The sequence below is a fragment of the Pogona vitticeps genome, chromosome 1 (assembly GCF_051106095.1).
Source record: "Pogona vitticeps strain Pit_001003342236 chromosome 1, PviZW2.1, whole genome shotgun sequence".
Classification (NCBI taxonomy): domain Eukaryota; kingdom Metazoa; phylum Chordata; class Lepidosauria; order Squamata; family Agamidae; genus Pogona; species Pogona vitticeps.
In genome coordinates this window covers 200,896,046-200,910,705 of record NC_135783.1, presented here as the reverse complement: position 1 = coordinate 200,910,705, position 14,660 = coordinate 200,896,046, and the positions used below count along the sequence as shown (strand labels likewise).

General features: G+C 42.8%; 1 protein-coding gene across 1 annotated transcript; it reads right to left on the bottom strand.

Annotated features, from left to right (window-relative positions):
* Positions 1 to 2,312: 2,312 nt before the first annotated feature.
* Positions 2,313 to 14,660, bottom strand: CHRNA1 (cholinergic receptor nicotinic alpha 1 subunit). The gene is made up of 9 exons (XM_020805161.3): positions 13,751 to 14,660; positions 12,222 to 12,367; positions 8,652 to 8,696; positions 7,359 to 7,468; positions 6,998 to 7,193; positions 4,731 to 4,968; positions 4,065 to 4,288; positions 3,156 to 3,395; positions 2,313 to 2,870 (listed from the first exon to the last, which is right to left on the bottom strand). The coding sequence occupies exons 1-9, from the start codon at positions 13,797 to 13,799 to the stop codon at positions 2,739 to 2,741; spliced, it is 1,380 nt and encodes a 459-aa protein (XP_020660820.3). The 5' UTR covers positions 13,800 to 14,660; the 3' UTR covers positions 2,313 to 2,738.

The following is a 14,660-nucleotide window of genomic DNA, read 5'->3' as shown; positions in this document are numbered from 1 at the left end:
GGGCTTGCTGGGCAGGGCAGGAGACCAGAAGGGAGGCCAGTGGCCAGAGGGCAGTCCAGCAGAGAGAGCAGCAGCGTCTGCAGGGAACCCAGCCCTTCTGCCCAAGGCAAGTTCTCTTGCGGAAGCAGATGAAGCAGATGAATTTCTTAAGTGGGCTTGCGAGTTAACAGCTCGAGGCTGACGGAGATCCGCACCTTGAAGCTGGCTGATGTTGGCGATGGACCGGGGGGAAGTCGGTGGACGTTGGCAGACAGAAGCTGGTGGAATCTCCCTGCGAAAGCTGGCTGAGGCTGCAAGACGGAGCCTGGCAGAGGTTGGCAAATGAAGGCAGGCGATGTTAGCCTCCTGAAACCAGCTGGCGGAAGCTTGGTGGATATCAATGTATGGAAGCCTGGGCGTGGGTGTGAATGGCTGGTGGAGTGAAGGTGTGTGAATGTGTGTGTGAATGGGCTGGCTGGCATTCCATGGGGATGTCGCCAGGGCGTGCGTGTGACCCAAGCATTTGGGAGCTGGTGGAGGCGGGCTTCAGAAGCGGAGTGGAAGAGATGAACGGGTGGATATTCCTGGTGGAAGCCAGTGGATGTTGGCAGGCGGAACTTCGTGATGAAGTTGCCAGAATATTGGTCGGTGGATACGCCTGGGTTGAAGCCGGTTTATGGCAGTGGACAAGTTCGCCCCTTAGCTGTTTTTTTTCTCTCTCTTTCTCTTGCAGGGCCCGAAGTTTCCTCTTCCCCAGGGGGATGCGAGGGACCAGAAGGCAGGCATCTTGCTGGAGCTGAACCAGGCCATTGTCTCTGCTGAAGATACCCGTTTAGCCTCTTTTCCAAAGGCAATAAAAGAATTTTTCCGGAATGGTTTTGAAGCATTGTCTTGTTTGTCAGGGGCTGTCATGGGATTATCTTCCCCATCCCCTCATTATATCTGGGGCCCAATGCCTGGGGTGGGTCTTTGTGAAGTCATGGTGTGGGGCCTTGTGATGTCACTGGAATTGGGAACATGATATTTCTCCATGCATGTGTGAGGGAGTGAGCTAGACATTGTGGGTTCCCTGTCTGAGCTCCTAAGCAAGTATATTATTTATTTATTTATTTATTTATTTATTGGACTTATATACCGCCCCATAGCGCTATGTGTTGTGTTCGACAGACACAGGAAGCCAGTGAGCCCTGGTGCCATTCGGAGAGGCTTGGAGTTGGGTACCCAAACACTATGGCCACCCTGTAACAATAAACAAGACCCGCTCCTTCCCTTCCACCACTGCTCCCGATATTTGTCAGCTTGGCCTGGAGATTCATGGGAACCCAGACACTGCCTGGCACTGCAGCTCATTCTCTGAGACCTGGCAAGCCTCATCTTCATCATCAACACCATCAGCACTCCATGGACAGCTCCTTGCAGAGTACAAGTGGGGAGAAAATATGCCACTTTGAAGAAGCTTCCAATCCAACCTCTCACACCAGTGCCACAACCGAGGAAATGGAGATGGCCAATGATTTGGAGATGAGCGTACATTAAAATTCATGTGGATCTATGCCATGGATAGATGGCAAAAATACACTGGTACTGCAGAGGGCAGTGGCTGCCTCTGAGCGCCTAGTGCAGTGATGGTGAAACTTTTTTGAGCCCGAGTGCCCAAACTGCAACACAAAATCAACTTATTTATTTCAAAGTGGCAATACTGCAATTAAAACCTGAATACTGAAGTTTTAGTTTAGAAAAAACAACTGCTCATGTACTGCAAGGGTTAAATGCTTGTCTCTCTCTCCCCCCCCCCCCCCCCCCCGTGGGCAGTATTAACAAAAAAATACTTACTGGTCCTCTGATCCCCCATTGGGCTAAACCAGTAATGGTCGCCATTGCACCCCTCCACTAGACCACTGCACCAGCAGAGGGGAGTGACAAAATCCAGGATTGGAGGATGGGTAAGAATTTCTCTATGGTGACTTATGGCTCGTGTGCCCACAGAGAGGGCTCTGTGTGCCAGCTGTGGCATGTGTGCCATAGGTTCACCATCACTGCCCTACACCATGCAGAGTTAGCCATGCTTATAATGATCATGTGCAGTCACGTCAGTTCTGACTTATGCGATGCTTTCCATGGTTGGGTTTCCTAGACAGAGAGTCCTCGGAAGTGGCTTCCCATGCCCTTCTTCTAGAGGCCATCCTGGGGCTGTGCAGCTGGCCCAAGGTCCCCCAGGCTGGCTCTACTCATAGGAGACACAGCGTGTAATCGAATTCAAAACTTTTGGCTTCACAGCCACTGTGATAGCCAATCAGCTTACTCAGATGTAAATTCCACTGATTAAGTGAGCATAGGATTGCAGCCGTATTTTATTATAAATCTCCCAGTGGAACATGAATGAACTAGAATGCAGAAGAAGCTCACCACTGCATTATTGAAAAGCATGTTATTTCTCTGAAGGACAGGATGCAGAGGATCACATTCATGGATATCGCTGCTGTGCATAAAGGGTGCAGAATTCTCTCTTGCAGAAGAAATCTCTCCCATTTCTTTGGCAGACTGGGAAGTTTTCAAAGTGTGGAGGGTCTGTTTTGGGGGGTTCCAATGGAATTACGGCTAGTCTTTGCATAGCACAGGCAATGGTCAGCCATCACAGGTATAGGCAAAGAAAGGGCCTGGGAGTTTGCAGCAGGGAGAGGGGAATGGGGGAGATTTTAACTTTCTGTGAACTTTGTAAAGGATCCAAGACATACTCTCTGCTGGGGGTTCCCTTTTCTTCACCCTTGCTGGTGTAATTCAATGAGGCGCCCGGCAAAGACAGCCAGCGTTCCAATGATACAAACTAGCATGAAGATGCCAAGGAGAAGGTGGTCAACCACCATAGCGACAAACTTCCATTCTTCCGCAGCCTGAGGATGGAAAAAGAGAAATGGTCAGGGAAGAAATCGGAATGGTCTTTGGATGCTGATGACCGTGGTTTAGGGAAGACAGGGAAGCCACTTGTGTCCAGGTTTTATAGGAGCTGTTTGAGGTTCTGAATTCTACCTCCAGAATCAGTCTGGCACCTTGGCTATCTCCTTTAAAGTTCAGGCTAAAACCCTGGGGCAGATTTCCCCACCTCTATGGAATCAGCCCCAGCCCCCATGGCTTTGGCTTATGTTTCGAAATGATTCCCATGCAAAAAGCCTTCTTACACTGTTGGACTCCTGGTCTGACTTCATCGTTTCAGCGATGTATTTGATACCCTCAATGGCACTTTTCACATCAGGGTTTTTTATGAGGGACGAGTGGAAATTCACAGTCGCTGGCTCTTGTTTTCCTGAGATCTCCGAGATGTCCATGTCCTCAGTAAAAATCTTTTTCTCTTGCTTATTTCTGGACGGCCGCTTCATTGTGGAGAAGAACATGACGTTTGGGATTGTGTCGATAAAAACCTGGAAAACATCCGTATTTGTCTTGTAAACAAGGGCTCAATCAAAAGTAAGTGTTGCCTCTCTTTTTATTCTGAGGCTATTATCCCTCTTCAGAACAAACTGATTTTTTTTTTTTGTCTGAAATTTGGACTCCTGTATTTGTAATTTGCGGGAGGGTGTGTGTCATTTGAGGCTACCGGAGATCATTGGGTTTTTAATCACACTCACTCACTTTTATAAGGCTGTTAAACAATAAATATATTAAAATTAAAGTGCACCCTTAAGTACCTGCAAGGATGAGCAATGTACCGTTATGGCATCATTCCTGAGAATGGAGATTTGTGGGATTTATTGGCTTTGGAGTCAGGCACTGATTGAATGATTGTTTTATTCAGATCATCTGAATTGGAGAGTAGAGTTTCCCAGCTGCAGAATAGGGCTTTCCTTTCCATTACAGTATTTTGAACGCCCATCTAAATGGCCCAAGACCATCAGTGTAACTGAGGCTTTGCTCCTAACTGCTTTTTCCAGATATTTTTCAGTTTACAGTTTCTATCCACCATGACGGGCATTGTCAACAGTGAGAGACGATGAACATTGAACTCTGAAAACAACTGGGGGGGGGTTGGAAGCACCCAGCTGCCTGCCATGTGCTATTAGCTAAGCACTTGTGGCCATCACTCGTTTTACCTTTCTCACCCACTGGGGCATAGTGTGGGTGCTTGGAGAGCGGTGATGCGTGTTAATCACAACCACGGTGATGATGATGGAGGCGATGACGAATACCATGGTGAACAACATGTATTTGCCAATCAAAGGGACAGCACTAGAGGTCGAGGGAATGAGCTCCACAATGACCAGAAGGAAGACAGTCAAAGAAAGCAGGACAGAAATACTCAGTGTCATCTTCTCACCTGAGAAAGGAAGGGAGAAGTAAAAAAAGAAAAGAAAATAGCTGAAGCAGTGGGGTATTCAGGAAGGGAGAGGGTTTTTTTTTTCCCCAGAGAGTATTATATGCAGAGTACATCCTGGTCTAGGTTGCCATTAAAAGTGAACCTCATTATGGAACTTGTCTTGCTAGCAGGAGCATGTGTTTCGTGTAACCATCCAGATGGTTTTCAAGAGAAATCCACCTCCAGGCTCATTCACTTTCAGTTACTCAGCTCCAGATATTAGAGTCATTTTGACAGAAACACATTTTCCAGGAGCGGTTTGAGTCTTGTTCTGGTGGCAATGCTACTGTGATCAATATGAATTCTTAAATATTTTAACTAGTACTGTACGTGGACAACCACAAGAGGGCAGCTTGTTGCTTTTACCAAGAGAAGCAACCAGTAAAGAAAGAGATGCACCTACCAGAATCTGTGGGTAGATAAAACACTAATCCTGTTAAGAACGAGAACAGGAGGCAAGGGATAATGACGTTGACGATGAAGTAGAGAGGCAAGCGCTGCATTACAAAATGGTAGGTGATATCCAGGTACGGCGTCTCAAGGCAGCAGGCGTAGGTCACGTTATGCTTCCAGCCTCGGACGTCTTTCATGATCCACTCCCCACTCTCCATGTAGTTACTCATGTCTGGACGTTCACTTTCCTGAGGAAAGGAATGTGTGCCTCTGAGGAACATTATGACCAAGGCCAGATGCGACTTCACATTGATTCGTTTAATTTCATTAATTTTTTCCCCCTTTGTATCAATGAGCTGAAATAAAGCATGCCTGAGTTTCTTCTCCCCACACTTCATCTTCACGACAACTTTGCAAGCTTGTGAAAAAGCAACTGGCCTGAGATCACTCAGCATCTTTCATAACGAAGTTAAGGGTTTCAAATTGGATTTCTTAAGACCCACAGGAACATGTTAACTGTTATCTGGTTGGATTCAACAGAATGTTAAATACTGTAAGCAAACACTGTCCTGTTTTCTTATCTTTTGTTGTAACACTCTTGGGCTTACCTCACTTTTTTTGAGTGGCAAGACATTGCAAAATCAATAGTGCTCAAATACCTGGGGGGGGGGTTAGAAGGAGGTCATGTGGGGGGCTAGTGGTGTTTCTGTAATATTGTTGTTGGATGACAAACCTACAGGTTGATTCTAGACAGAGACCCATAACTGGAACACTGCATCAGCCAGCCAAAGGCCTCTGCTCCCCCCCTTCATTCTGCCAAGAAGACAGCAGCACCTTAAAATGCTTAGTGAGCCCACACTCAAGTTTCTGTGTCTTGTGCTTTGTCCAAACCACTATCCTTTCCCTCATATAACACCCTTAGCTGAGGAGTGGGTAAAGATGTGCCCTTTGCCCTCTTTCCCAGTTGTTTTGTCAAATCTGAGCATCAAAGTCAAGTCTTATGTTGAATGTGAGGGTCACACAAGATGTTAAGGGAAACACATAGTCCTGAGGGCTGATATGTTCTCCCATGCTGAAGGTATCACTGAGGCCCAAACTAGACATCAGAATGTATTCCCTGTGATTAACACATTTCCCCCCTTACAGATTTCCTGAGAAATACACACTTCAGCAATCAGACCTACACATTTATGTTTATCTTCCAGGGACCAATCACAACTTCCTCTGTGCAAGTTACATAGTTGAGGGCAACTGAAGACAACTGTGCGATGACGAACAGGTGTCTCAATTTTCTCCTAATACTGGTTAAGTGTTTTGTGTAATTCAGTCTCAGGGCTTTGGGTCAAATTATCTTTCTAGATCCACAAGTCAAGAAGGAAATATTAGGGTTGTTGTGGGTTTTTCGAGGTGTTTGGCCGTGTTCTCCAGAACACGGCCAAACAGCCTGAAAAACCCACAACAGCCATTGGATCCCAGCCGTGAAAGCCTTCGAGAACACAATGAGATATTAATTTGAATGAACAGGATATTTTGTCTCTTATGCCTCAGAGTAGAATATCATTACTGGGCTAATACTGAGAAAAATGGCTTCCTGCTGTGGTTTGTATTTTGTTGGTAGGGAGGAGTTATTTCTCTACCCCAGCAAAAGAAAATTTTAAATCAGTATTTTAAATAAGAATATTTATAGCACACCAAAAATTTCAACAAAAGGAAACTCCCATTGACACCCCAGCCCTGCTGTATTTCGAGAAAAAGCACAACTTTGCCTAAACACCTCCTGGTGAATTTGTGGCTTTATTGTTCCTGAAGTGCCTCATACCTCTGCTCCCCCCCCCCCCCAGCGCTACAAGAAAGCAAACTGGCAGAGAACACAGGTTGCCTTAGGCAGTGCATCTCTTGCCCTAGTTCCAGGTACAGAATTGTATCGGAATGGCACTTCTTGCTTTAGCCCTGGTGACAGGACAGCCTCCTCCATGACACCTAAACACAGCAGGCTAAACAGCCCCTGTGGGACAGGCTGTAGGGCATGCCTAGCCTTGTCCTCGAGTGCAGTGGAACAGGCAGCAGTCCCAAAGGAATGACAGGGACTATTGCTGCTGTTGCCTGAGATGTTTGCTCCACAGTCTGATCCCAGAGGTGTTTCTGTCTACTGATCAACAAGAGACCAGACCCTGCACCATGGAGACACATAAAGAAGGATTCTGCAGAAGGCTCCCACCCGAAACAGAACCCGATAAAGATCTCGGGATCCCAGTCTCTTTCTTAACGGTAACCTACCGGGTAGATGACCACCACAGTGCCATCGTAGGTCCACGTGCCCAACTTCATACTGCAGTTTTGCTCGTCGAATGGAAAATGGGTGACTATGATTTCACAGTAGCTTTTAAAGATGGCTGGAGGGTTCCATGTGATGTGGCCTGTGTAGTCCAAGAGGACTTTGGTAAGCTGCTCAATTGCAAAATCTCCGTCTGCACTGTGAAGGGAAAGTGAGTAAACTCAGTCACACAAATTATTTGCAGTTTGATGGAGCAGCTACCAACCTGAGAGTCTTGAGGAATCCGGGAGAATACAAGCCAATGATTTGGGATAGGCCATGAAAAAACTGCCATAGGAGGTGTATGTGAATCAATGCACCTACTTGTTGTATAAAACAAAATCAGGCCGCCAGATATCTTCCGAAGGGATGCGAATCTGTTTCACACCACCGTAGTCTTCTGGGTTCCAATTCAAATTGACATCCACCCATTGCTAGCAAAGGGAATTAAAGAGAGTTTAAAAAAAGCTTGTATACTTATTGCTGGATGCAAGCCTAATGAAGGGCAGATATTTTATCTGTTGGCTCTTGCTAATGCAGCGTTTCCATTCTGAGGGCAGGGACAAATGTGTCCAGTGTTAGCAGCTTTGCTTCACAAAACACACAATAACGTAACATGACCGAGTGCTTCTTGTTGGTTTGTTCAGAGCTGAGTATGTTTAAATATTTACACACAAGGTCTTCAAGATTTCCCAAGCCTACAGACGGCAGTGTGAATAGGTCTACTTGTGATTTCTCCCCCCCCTCTCCCTTGTAGAAGTGAGCTACAGTGGAAATCCTTAACATTTAATATTGACCTGAACTCAGAAGGCTTTCACACTACAAATTTCTCTGGGCTTTGTGTGTGTGAGGGAGAGTGTGTGGCCCCTGCCACCAGGGTCAGTGCTCCCATTGGTTGTCAATGAGCCACATACCCAGCAACCGTTTCAGTTCAACCCTATCAAAGAACACGATCCTGCCCCCTTTTCCTGAAACATACTAGAATGAAACTGAACAATGTGTTGGGGAATTGTTTAAAGAAATGCTAAGGCAGAGCTGGAGAAGCTATAGTTTTCCATGTCCGGTGGACTACATTTCTTAGAAACACCCCACCCCACCATAAGGGAGTACGTATAAGAACTGAAGAAGGTCACACTGTGTCTTCTCCTCCACAACCCTTCAGCCTGTAAGAAACTTTTTTTTAACGTTTATGTAGTTCCATAAGGAAGTTGCCAAGTGGCATAGGGCCAGGACTAAGAGAAACACACCTTCAAAGCTTCATGAGGGGCATGCATGGAGAGGTCTGGCTGGCTGTTTTGTGCCCAGCCAGATGATTCAAAAACTTTCCATGTAACCCAGCTAATGGGCAATCAGAAGAACTTTATCCAAATATGTCAGGGTCCCCCCCCCAAACCCAGAATTTTATACATGTTATAGTTTCTTGTCATTACTGATTTGCTCACATTTGAAACAATGCACAAAAAGTTCACAAAGGATGGTTATGGAGCATTTCACTGCTGTGAAATTGTCTTTCAGTGGGAGAGTACCCGGGATCAAAATGGACCTTTGCGCATTGAGTAAAACATGCTGTTTTATAATACTGTAAATGGATTCATAATAAACAGAGGAAAAAATTACCTGCTTCAGGCGCACATTGGTGGTTACAATTTGATTCACTTCATCCTTAAAAGAGCAAAATACTAGGATTAAAATGAGCTGTGTTGTTGAGATTGTATAACATAAAAACACCTTGCTCTCTTTCCCTCCCAATTTCCAACTTGCTGTTTTTGAACTATCCAAACTTAGGCTGCATCTTCTATGGGACAACATATTTGGATCTCCTCTACCAAGTAGCCTTCCTTGGCACTCCATATAACTTAGACGACAATTCCTATCATCTCAGCCTGCATGGTGGTGCTGGAGATGATGGGATTCTCAGTTGGACATGTCTGGACATTGCACCAGTTTGAGAAAAGTTACTGAAAGCCATTGTGGAGGATCAATGGCAGTATCTAAATTAATTGGGATGGCTGCTCGCTTAGGGAACTCTCAGCTAATATATTGTCTGTGCTTTCATTGATGTCATCGAGGTTGGGCAAAGGTCTAGGGGGGGTTGTAGTGGCAAAGCACTCATAAGTACTCTTTACCAGTAAAACCCTAAAAAAGGTCGCCATAACTCAAAACTGACTCAACAGCACACAATCAAGAATAAAAAGATTAACAGATTTATTTCAGTGCAAATTTTTGCGGAAGTGAATTGTTATTCAAGTCTTTTTTTAAAAAACTGTTTTATGAACCTGGAATAATGTGTTTCTGTATCCATTATTCAAAACACCAGAAAATGGCCCAATATTGTTGCACAACATCCCACATTCATAAACTGCAAGATCTCTAAATTATTGCATTTCTTGGCTTTTAAAAACCAGAAGTTTAAGTATATATAAGCGACACGTAAATTCCATCAGAAACTTCCCTAATTTAGAATGTCCCAGTGCTAGCGAATCCCAGAAAATGAGCACATGATCCACACTATTGTTGCTGGGGGAGGACAGAAGCAAAAATAACTGGGATGTTGCTGTAAGTCTCTCTCTGTGTTAAAATATTTTGAAGACCTTTTTTTGAACGTAATGAAATGATGAAGCAAAGGTGTGCGTAAGATACATACACAGCCTCTAATTTCTCAAATAAGCTAATATTGCCATGCCTGCTCTGCAGAAGACAGACTAGAAAGCTATGTTCCAATTTCCAAGTCCTTTCCTTGGGGCAGGTGACCTGCGGAAGAAAAGCTATATAGGATGAAAAGGTCTGCGAACATGCTGTGTATTTATGCAAAAGACACCCCCTCTCCTTCGGAAAGGAAAGAAAAAGGGAGGGCTTGGATTTTGTAAAGATAGTCACAGAAATCATCCATACCATGTAGATGAAAAACAATGAAGAAAGACATGAGGGCGGGGGGAAATCAGCTCATTTGAAATGTGATGTTGGAGGTGAGCGTTACAGATGACACAGAGAGCCAAAAAGGCAGAAAAGTAGGTGCTCAATCAGGTCAAGCCTAAACTCTCATTAGAGGAAAAATTAGTAAACTGAGGCTATTCTACCTTGCATGTATAATGAAAATACAGAACTGAGTGGAAAAGACAATATTGTTGGGAAAATGGGGGTGGGGACCATAGGAAGACTAACATGAGACAGATTATATCAAGAAGATAAGCCATGGCTGTTACTTTGCAAGATCTGAGCCAAACCTACTAGAGGGTAGTGGCGGTAGGATGAGAGAATAACTGGATATGAGATGTTGGTTTGTGAGATCTGAACAAAGCTGTTAATGATGTGACATTTTAGTAACTCATATATTTGATGGCATATAACATCTTTGGAGGTTTTTTTTAAAAAAAATCATCAATTGTATAGTTACAAGATAGGTGGTATGGTTGAGACTATAACTTTTGATAACCATCAAAACTCCCCAGCCACAAACACAAAAAATAATAATTTCACAGCTTAAATGAGTGCGCTTCTGAATACAGTGGTGCCTCGCATAGCAAGGTTAATCCGTTCCGGATTAACCCTCGCTATGTGAAAACATCGCTGAACGGATCAAGAAAACCCATTAAACATCGTTTAATTTGTTCCAAATGGGCCGAAAACTCACCGTTCAGCTATGTTTTCCTATGGCCGGCAACCATTTTCGCGCCCTCTCCTCGCTTACCGAGGGCGCGAAAATGCTGCGCGTGGCCATTTCGGGGCTTCCGGTGGCCATTTTGGAGCTGGCGAACAGCTGATCCGTGGGTTGCAAAGTGAAGGTCGGTAAGTGAAACACTTACTGACCTTCGCTATGTGAGTTTCGCCCATTGGGGCCATCGCTTTGCGATCGCAGTTGCGATCGAAAAAACCCCCTCGCTATGCGGATTTGTCGTTCTATGGTGCGCTCGTTAAGCGAGGCACCACTGTATTTGTCTTCTGTTCTTCTTAAATTATCTTTGAAAGTATTTTTTCAACCAGGTACAGAATCCCTCTGCAAGCACACATCCCTGTTAGGCCAGGAAGGAGTTAAAATTCAATTCCTGATAGACAGAGTCAAAAGTTCAGATTGCCCCAGATCTGGAGCTGATTTTCCATTGAAAACTTTTTTCAGGAGCCTGGTCTCAGAATTTCTGAGAGAATGTTTACTGAAAGCAATCAGGGCTGGGAACAAACACAATGACTGTGCTTCTGTAATGCAGAAATACTTTGAATATGCTTTACAAAAATATATGCCAATTTCCTGGAGATACATGGCAAAATGTCCTTTTCTGAAGGGCTGTCACTCCATTACTTTCTTTAAAACAAGCCTGTTTCTTTACTCTTCAAAGAAATCCTGCCTTTTAACTGTTTCTGTGACCTTTAATTGCCCCCAAATTATCCAAATATCTCCTTTCCCCATCCACAAAACTGCAACAGTGCATCTACTTTACAAAGTTTTTGTTGGCAAGTGTATTCCACACATGTTCAATGTGATAACAAATCACTGTTTCTCCCTTTTGAAAATCCTCATTTGAAGATCAATATCTCAACCCCTCCAGCCTGGATTCCTTCCAAATTAAAATATAAGGAGGTGGGGCCAACCATTCTCTTTCAAGATAAGCACGATTGATCTTCTCAATTTATATGGTATATTTCAATCTGCGGATGTTTCGGGTCGCCTATTTCTGAATTGGGACTGTAAAACAAATTTACTTTTAAAAAATTTTTAACATATAAAGTGCCTCAACTTACCCAAAATTTGGCACAGAGAGCAGATTGCCTTTTACAACTGCACCAAATTTGGTAATGATACAATATCCTATTTCAAAGTTATAATTTTTTTTGTTTGGGATGCACCCACTTTCAAATTGGCTTGTAGAGTGTTGCTTTGCTGCACAATAATATTACTACACTTTCATGCAGCAATAATCTGCAAATGATCACACTAAAATAGATCTGTTACTTTTAAGGAGGCATGCCACCTGTGGTGAGTGCTCAAAATAAATAAAGCACATTTTAAAAATCCTGCCTGATTAATTAGGGATACATTTTGTAGTCAATTAAAGTTATTTTGACCAATACAATAAATTTCATGGAGTAATCAATAACATGTGGCTGTCAAATCATTGCTTCTGCTGGTAATTACAGTAATGGTCTAATAATCGTACTACTAATAACTGGTAATCATGGATATTTCTGCCGTACCACATTGATCAGCTGAATAAGTTGCAGTCCAAGAATGATGTCAACAGGTTGATGATGGTCGCTTACAGGCCTAACGACTTTGTTGTAGTTCTTGAACAAATCCGCAACCAGACGAGTTTCATGATCAGAGCAGTGGACCAGAACAGCTGCAGGACGATTTCAAAAAGAGTAACATTTGACATTCTGTGTTTGGCTATTATTATTATGAGATTTCTGGGTGATTACTGAGAAGGAGTCTTGGGCTCGAGCAAAGAGTTAAAGGAATAGAGGAAAATATTGGCTTGATTCCAATTGTTAGTCCCAATAAGGGAAAACCCATTGAATCAACTGTTGAATGAACAGTCAACACTTATATCAACTTCACTGATTTAATGGGTCTACTTTAGTGGAGCCTTCCAACTGGATTTAGGCCAAGTAGTTGATACTTCCCCATGAAGTGTTACTTTTGAGGAGATAATAAGGCATAACATTATTAATGTCATTGTAAAAAAAGGATAAACTTTTATGTAAAAATTGTGTATAATCATTAAATTGTATAAACTGGCATCATTGTTAAAGTGTAAGGAGTAACATCACTTAGTTATTTCTAAAGTGTCATGGGGAGTGAGTGCCATTTTATTTTTTTAAAGTGTCACAATCTCTCTCTTTTTAAGTATAATAAGTAACAAATTACTTCTTAAAAATAACATCGGAATCTTTTTGGTTTCAGTTTATTTTGGATGTTATCAAGGCCTGTTTAAGGAGGATAATTATGAAAATAATCTTTGGGAAAATTAAAAAGAAACGGTAGCAAGACAAATAATGCAAAAATAAGTGTTGCTTTCTACTTTGACAAGACTAACAACGTTAAGATTGAATTAGAAACAGCCTTTTATTCTTAGAAACTCTTTTTTTTTGTCTGAGCGTGCAAGCAAGCCAGTTAGTAAGGTTTATGACTTCAGCCATGAAAGGGATTTTATATTATTAATTAGCTATCAAATAAAGAAGCATCCATGGTCAAGCAGATCAATTCACTGGATGCTAGGATGCATTAAATGCCACCTGAAGAACCTATTTCTATCTAAATATTCCTGTATTTTCTCATGTTAGTCTTAATATATTAAAGAACCAGATTATTATCAAGTAATTTTAATTAATGGGGTTAAATCTAACAAGAAAAACAACATCATCCTTAATGTAATAATATCTGCAAATCCTGGTGGCGTGCCATAAGACTTGGTTGTCCTTAAAATAATGTTTTACAAGCAAGGTATGGAAGACATGAAATGGCAACCTTTAAGTCATAATACATAGATCTTTGCTATTTCTTTTTTTTTAAAATACTGGTCAGGATCAGGATCATATTTACAATTACTAACATACAAATGTTTCTGGCCATCTACTGCTGTGTTTAGGTAATGTTTAGCTGCAGTCAGATGAAGAATTGTATCATTTTGAACATAATCTCTCTCTCTCGCTCTCTCTCTTTCTAAGAGCTCTAGCATTCCATCATCGAAGCCAATGTTCTGCCACCGATTGAAAGGCTTTACCTGGTCCGAGGAGGAGAAGGAGAAGGAGTGATAAGCAGCGGTCACCCATCCCTTTTCCTCAGAGGGTTCCGAAGAGGCCAGTATCCAACACCAACTAAAATCTGGCTTCTTCCATCTTGTTGTTTGGGAAATGTGACCCACACGGTTATTGTTTCACAGCACCTGCTAAGGGGGACGGCAGCTGAAAGCCAGCATACCCGTTTGGGACAGGAGCCGTCTATTTTTGCCAGCCCAGCGTCTCTCTGGCTTACAGCAGGAATTCCTCTTCTCTACATTACACATTCCTTAGCGTGTCCGTGTGTGTGTGTGGTGGGAAGTGTAGAGAATGTTGCCTTCTGCATCAAAATGTCATGTCTTTGCTCTTGAACGTATTGATAAATATTTGGTGACGTAAAGTGTATTTTGAGCTTTTGTGTATTATTCAGCGGGCCTGAATTAATATACCTTTCTTCTTTCCATTATTGCTATTGCCAAATTCACATTCTGCACAGACCTGAAGGACAAAACCTTCTGAAAAAAATAGTACCTTCTAGCCACCAGAGGGAGCTTATGACTCATGTATTTGACCATCAACATTTATTTTTGAAATTATGGGTTTTGAGATCTGAGAACAAACACCCACACCACCAACCAATAACCTTTATTATATAATTTAATCAAATGGGTACTTAGTTGTTTTCAACTTGTATTCTCAAACAGCTAAGCAAGGACAACTGAGACAATAATCCTATATTCACTTACTTGGGAGAAAATCCCACAGAACTCAGCAGGCCTTTTTCATTTTGACTAGAAACATATAGAACTGCACTGTACACCTTTTTGTTAAAATGTTTTAAAATGTGGCTTCCGCGTGTGAGAAATTCCTTCATTTAGCCTTTGAACTGCACTCAGTTGTTTGGCCAGTTTGCTT